General features: G+C 39.8%; 1 protein-coding gene across 5 annotated transcripts in view; it reads left to right on the top strand.

Annotated features, from left to right (window-relative positions):
* LOC107655868 (elongation factor 1-delta-like) overlaps nucleotides 1-6,539 on the top strand; it is a 24,623-nt gene that overhangs the window by 5,860 nt on the left and 12,224 nt on the right. For 3 of the 5 annotated variants that reach the window (XM_016443472.1, XM_016443470.1, XM_016443471.1), the window contains 2 exons: nucleotides 4,296-4,416; nucleotides 4,754-4,825. In XM_016443472.1, the coding sequence (XP_016298958.1) occupies nucleotides 4,303-4,416; nucleotides 4,754-4,825 (186 nt within the window). In that variant the 5' untranslated portion in view covers nucleotides 4,296-4,302. The remainder of the gene's footprint in view (nucleotides 1-4,295; nucleotides 4,417-4,753; nucleotides 4,826-6,539) is intronic. The other 2 variants (XM_016443475.1, XM_016443474.1) reach the window with 1 other exon arrangement.

Genomic DNA, 6,539 nt, shown 5'->3' with positions numbered 1-6,539 from the left:
AATTGCAAACAACAGCACAAATAAATGCAATAGAATAAAGAGAGCTATGAAACTAAGTTTTTCAGGTTAAGTAAGTTTATATTCAGTTAAGAAATACTGCAGAAATTAAAGTAATCATATGTAAAATGTGTTATTTTCCGATCATGAGGAAAATCGGCCGATTCCGATCCCTGGCCGATCGATCGGTGCATCTCTAGATTCAAACAAAGATGCTGTATACTTGCAGCATGAGCAGTTTTTGATTCAAATTTGATTTGTATAGTTTCGAAATTTGAGGCAAAAACAGAATGGTCTGACTTTATACTACCTAAAACTTATATGAATGAAACAAAAACAGCAGACAGGCTGCAAAAGAGCGCAGATTCACTCTCTGACAGCAGGTGGTGCTTATTACCGCTGTAAACAAAGCAGCGATGCGCTTATAAACACTACTTTAATATGCATTATACAGAGAGGAGATGAAATGAAAATACCATCTAAACATTTTTGAAGACAGTCAGTTCCCCGCAGAGATACATTCATATAAACCCCCACACCCAGTTGTATCGCAATTCATTTACCACCTCAACCGACTTGAATCGTCAAATTTTCATTGATTTTCAACCGGCTCGGAGGGCATCGTTACATCCCTAATTGTCATCTTTGACAATACTGCACATACAAAACAGTACAAATTCGAAATTTCCACAAATTTTATTGGTTCCCTTGATGAATCCCTTGATGACTGTTTCCCGTATAAACTCTTTGTCTTCTGCTGATATGGACTGGCTGTTCTGCAAGGCTTCTGGATGCGCTTGGTTGTTTCCACCTGACATCTAACATCAGCTCAGACTAATTCTTCAACATCTGCCTTTTTTTGTTTTCCCTTATATGCTGTAAATGAGCTAGAGGATGAAGAACCAGCGGGGGTCTCGAGCCAAAGAAGAAACTAAACACAAACAGACAAGGAATCTGCCGAATTCAAACGACGGAAAGAGAAAACGCACTCGTTCGTTCCGGTCTGAAAATCAGGGTTCTGAAGAAGGTAGTTTCCATCAGGATCTGACCTCTCAGGGCATTAGAGGAGAGAAGGTTTGGTTCAACCGCAGCATATATGAGCAGGCCAACGACGCTTATCAATCCTTGTTGAGTGCAGGGACTGGGACACCTCTGGTTTTGTCCTCCCCAAAAGATCGAATTCCCCGTACCCTGGTCTTCAGGGCTAAACGCAACGGTGTGCAACAACTGCAAGAGGAGGAGAACCAAACATACACCCGTTCCTATGCGTCACGTCAACAGCAGCGGGGTTCGACGCACCAGCGCTCCTCGTCTGAACCCGACCAGCAGCTACCAAAAAGTAGCAGGAAGAGGGTCTTCTCTGAGACCAAACGCGCCCCTCAGAAAAGGGACAAGTATGGCTAGTTTAGGGGCATGGGACAGTTGACTTTAAGGAACTGCCTTCTCATTTATTGAACGGCGTGTTTTGTGAGCTGTTTGTGGATTTTATTAAATATTTTTCACCTTTCAAAGGCCTCAACCTGGTTTGTCACCATTGGCTGCTGGGTGAAAGCTGATCGGTGTGAAACTAATCCGAGGGCTTTGGCACTCAAAATCTGTCCCATTGTCTGCAGCCCATGTCAGCGAAAAAATAAATGAAAGGAGTTTTAGTGGTTGAGTGGACTTTAACAATCAATCCAAATAACCGTTCTACAAAATCTATGTGAATGCAAGACCTGGACAACATAATTAAGAGTTTTTCCTGCATCATAAAGTTGTTTTTTATGGGTTGTATGAGTTTACTATTTATCCTCTGCAGTCTTCAATTTATCATTCTGAATAACTGATTCTGACTTTGACAGTAAAGGCCTGTTCACGGCAAGAATGAAATGGTTAGATCAGAACGAGTAAGTAATGAAGGGTTTGTTCACAACAAGGGGTCTTTGACTTGCTTGAATACAAGATGCAATGCATCTCACAATAGATTTTACTCACTAGATAATACTATTTTCACTTGCTTAAAGTAGTGACTGAATGTATGGAAATGTACGGTATAATGAATGACAGATGTTTGTATAAATTGGTGATAGGTTGGTTTCAGTAGGTATAGTATAAATATATTGTCAATAAACATTCCCTTTTTGTCAGCATATTATATTGTTCATGTAACGTTTTTTTTTTGCTTGTTTGTTTATTGTTTGACAATACTGCACATACAAAACAGTACAAATTCGAAATTTCCACAAATTTTATTGGTTCCCTTGATGAATCCCTATTGGAATGTTTCCCTCGTGAACTCTTTGTCTTCTGCTGATATGGACTGGCTGTTCTGCAAGGCTTCTGGATGCGCTTGGTTGTTTCCACCTGACATCTAACATCAGCTCAGACTAATTCTTCAACATCTGCCTTTTTTTGTTTTCCCTTATATGCTGTAAATGAGCTAGAGGATGAAGAACCAGCGGGGGTCTCGAGCCAAAGAAGAAACTAAACACAAACAGACAAGGAATCTGCCGAATTCAAACGACGGAAAGAGAAAACGCACTCGTTCGTTCCGGTCTGAAAATCAGGGTTCTGAAGAAGGTAGTTTCCATCAGGATCTGACCTCTCAGGGCATTAGAGGAGAGAAGGTTTGGTTCAACCGCAGCATATATGAGCAGGCCAACGACGCTTATCAATCCTTGTTGAGTGCAGGGACTGGGACACCTCTGGTTTTGTCCTCCCCAAAAGATCGAATTCCCCGTACCCTGGTCTTCAGGGCTAAACGCAACGGTGTGCAACAACTGCAAGAGGAGGAGAACCAAACATACACCCGTTCCTATGCGTCACGTCAACAGCAGCGGGGTTCGACGCACCAGCGCTCCTCGTCTGAACCCGACCAGCAGCTACCAAAAAGTAGCAGGAAGAGGGTCTTCTCTGAGACCAAACGCGCCCCTCAGAAAAGGGACAAGTATGGCTAGTTTAGGGGCATGGGACAGTTGACTTTAAGGAACTGCCTTCTCATTTATTGAACGGCGTGTTTTGTGAGCTGTTTGTGGATTTTATTAAATATTTTTCACCTTTCAAAGGCCTCAACCTGGTTTGTCACCATTGGCTGCTGGGTGAAAGCTGATCGGTGTGAAACTAATCCGAGGGCTTTGGCACTCAAAATCTGTCCCATTGTCTGCAGCCCATGTCAGCGAAAAAATAAATGAAAGGAGTTTTAGTGGTTGAGTGGACTTTAACAATCAATCCAAATAACCGTTCTACAAAATCTATGTGAATGCAAGACCTGGACAACATAATTAAGAGTTTTTCCTGCATCATAAAGTTGTTTTTTATGGGTTGTATGAGTTTACTATTTATCCTCTGCAGTCTTCAATTTATCATTCTGAATAACTGATTCTGACTTTGACAGTAAAGGCCTGTTCACGGCAAGAATGAAATGGTTAGATCAGAACGAGTAAGTAATGAAGGGTTTGTTCACAACAAGGGGTCTTTGACTTGCTTGAATACAAGATGCAATGCATCTCACAATAGATTTTACTCACTAGATAATACTATTTTCACTTGCTTAAAGTAGTGACTGAATGTATGGAAATGTACGGTATAATGAATGACAGATGTTTGTATAAATTGGTGATAGGTTGGTTTCAGTAGGTATAGTATAAATATATAGTCAATAAACATTCCCTTTTTGTCAGCATATTATATTGTTCATGTAACGTTTTTTTTTGCTTGTTTGTTTATTGTTATGGCGTCTATGTTCTTTGTTCTCAGATAGCAACAACATCAGTAAAATTATTTGCACTAGCTATTTAGCTAGTAGTCTGTTGCAGCTGCTATAATTAAGCCAGCAGTTAGTTAGTTTAACCTTGTTTAACCTTATTTTTTTTTATTTAAATGCTTTTTTTAATAAATATTTTCAATATGTAAACTAAAACACTATTTAATTGTATTGAGTGCAAAAAAAAAAAAAAGAGCTTGAATGTGGGAAAATCTCTAATAATGATTTCTGTACTGAAATTATAATTGTAAGGATCCAAATTCAAGAGAACTAATAGAAAATAAAAATTTCTGTAACCACTATATGGCCATAATGTGTGGCAATATAGTGGAGGATATATGCATTCATATATATGGATGGTGCTTGGCTTGCTCGGCTTGATTTATATTTGCTTATGTTTAAGGCTTTTTGCACACTTACTCCTGAATGAATTCCATTACAAATTAATGAAAGACTTGCATTTTAATTGCTTTTTTTCCCCCCTGCGTTTTTCTAAAGCTCTATGCTTGCTCTTTGACGCACAAACTCTCACGTCTAATTTTTCTTGTGTTTTTAGAATCACAATGAGTGGACTTCAGGGACTCGCCCAGGAGAACATCTGGTTTGACAAGTCCACATACGATGAGGCTGAGAGACGCTTCTACGAGGGCACGAACGGCATCCCTCAGACATCTCAGGTACTGCCCCCTACAGACCCGGATGTCAGAGCAAAGCACAATTTGAGGGTCTAAAATTTTCTCATTTGGGTTTTGACACAAACTGGTAATTGTCTCAATTAATGAGGGTGACAAAGTTCTCATGGAGAGGCATGAGTTCCTGTTTACTCAGCTGCTGTACGTCCATCTATCATCTGTTTTTCCAGGCGTCTGCCTTTTCTTTAAGCTCCTATGCTGAATAGTCTGCACTGACAGCGCTTCTGTACGCACCTGTGTATTTTTGTTTGCTTGCTTGCTCACTCTCTGCCCCTTGCTGCTTTGTTTGACATGGGCATTTTACCCCGCTGTACCCTTCCAGGAGAGAGATGCTAGTGCCATTCTGCAGGACATTGTTAAAGCCCGACAGAATATCCAGCAATCCCTAGCCGGAGTGAGTACTGCCCCCAAAATATGAAAGAAATCTCATTATTGGAGCATACTGAATTTGTACTGTAATCTTCTTGTGATGCGCATTTAACTAGAGTGATTACTGACGCTCGATAACTGTCGTCCTGCATGGGACCAGTTTGAAGGGCTGATTTAATTCCACTTCATGAAGCTCTAACCAAGGTGGAGGTGAAATTAACAGGACAGTTTTTAGTTCAGCTGCCGATCACCCACAAGACTGGAGCTACAGTACAAACACTCGCCCTCCAAAAATATCCCTGTGCTATTTAATTATGTTTACAGAACCCCCTCTGTGCCCCTGGCAGAGAGAAAAAAAATCAGCTGTAGTTATGGATTAGTAAACTGTACATGGAGATTACTAACCCATGTACACAATTTATGAACTGTATAAGGATTTGGAGTGGTGGCTGATTTGACAGATTCATTTTTGTTTAGTTTTGAATTTAAATGTAAACTTGAAGTTATTGAAATTATTTTAAAGGGTGTCATATGATGCGATTTCAAGTTTTCCTTTCTCTTTGGAATGTTACAAGCTGTTCGTGAATAGATAAGATCCCTGAAGTTGCAAAGACTAAAGTCTCAAAACCAAAGAGATATTCTTTATCAAAGTTAAGACTCTGCCACACCCCCCTAAAAAGGCTCGTTCTAACACGCACCCACATATCTAGGTCACTATGTGGGAATATTTGCATAATGCGCCCAAATGTGCACGCAAAGAAAGAAGGCGTGGTTTCAGTAACCGCAGTTAGTGTTGAAGCAGTATTTGAAAAATAATGTGTTTTTTGAACATTAAAGCATGTCAACATATTCTGTTACACCAAATACACAAACTAATGATCTTTAAAAAAAGCATCATATGACCCCTTTAAATTAATTATTCTAAAATACAAAAAAATAAAAATAAAATATGCTGGAATATCTTCATTGATATATATCAAAGATTGATCCCTTACATCGAATATAAGAGTTTTACAAACAAGTTTGTCTTTCTACTTCAGAATTTTGTCAAAGTTGACAAAGTTGATATGATTCTTTAGGGTCTTAATTAAAAGTCTATAACATACTTTGGTTAATTTCTCAATGGTAGTGTAAAAACACCTTTTTAAACCGGTCAAAATCAGCTCTGCTTTTATCAAGCCATTAGAGTCCATGTTGCTTTAAATGTTAATGAGCTCTGCCCCTCTCTTCCGAGCTGCTCTTAGAGAGACTGTTTACAGTAGCCTCATTCATCGTGAAACTTGCTAATTAGCACATTATTAGGAAAGGCGATTCGCAAAGATTCATTACAAAACATACTCACTTCTTCTGTAGATGAGGCTGGATCATGAATGATTCGCGCGAACATAGACGCATTTAGGCAGATCGGGATCAGCGCATTCACTTCAAAGCGAAAGTAACGTTAATCCTGTGCGTCTTCAGCGGCTCAGATGTCGGAAATAAATGACGACTGCTATATTCATTATTACATCCAATAATAAAGCACCTCAATCGCTTAATCTGAGACATTCTTGTCTTCCCCTGCACCGGAGTCGACACAATGGCGGACTGATGACAGCTCAGTCAGGGCGGGTCTAAGGTAAGACACCAGTCCAGTCTGTGCTGAAACACTACTGTCAATCAACTATCGTGGGAGGGGCCTGTATAGAACTACGTCATTCTGACAGGAATCTCAGAACAGCCTGATTTGAGAAAGGGGA

This window comes from Sinocyclocheilus anshuiensis, unplaced genomic scaffold (genome assembly GCF_001515605.1).
Source record: "Sinocyclocheilus anshuiensis isolate Anshui unplaced genomic scaffold, SAMN03320099.WGS_v1.1 scaffold1373, whole genome shotgun sequence".
Taxonomy (NCBI): Eukaryota; Metazoa; Chordata; class Actinopteri; order Cypriniformes; family Cyprinidae; genus Sinocyclocheilus; species Sinocyclocheilus anshuiensis.
Note: the sequence above shows the minus strand (reverse complement) of the source record. Positions and strands in the feature narration are given on the sequence as shown.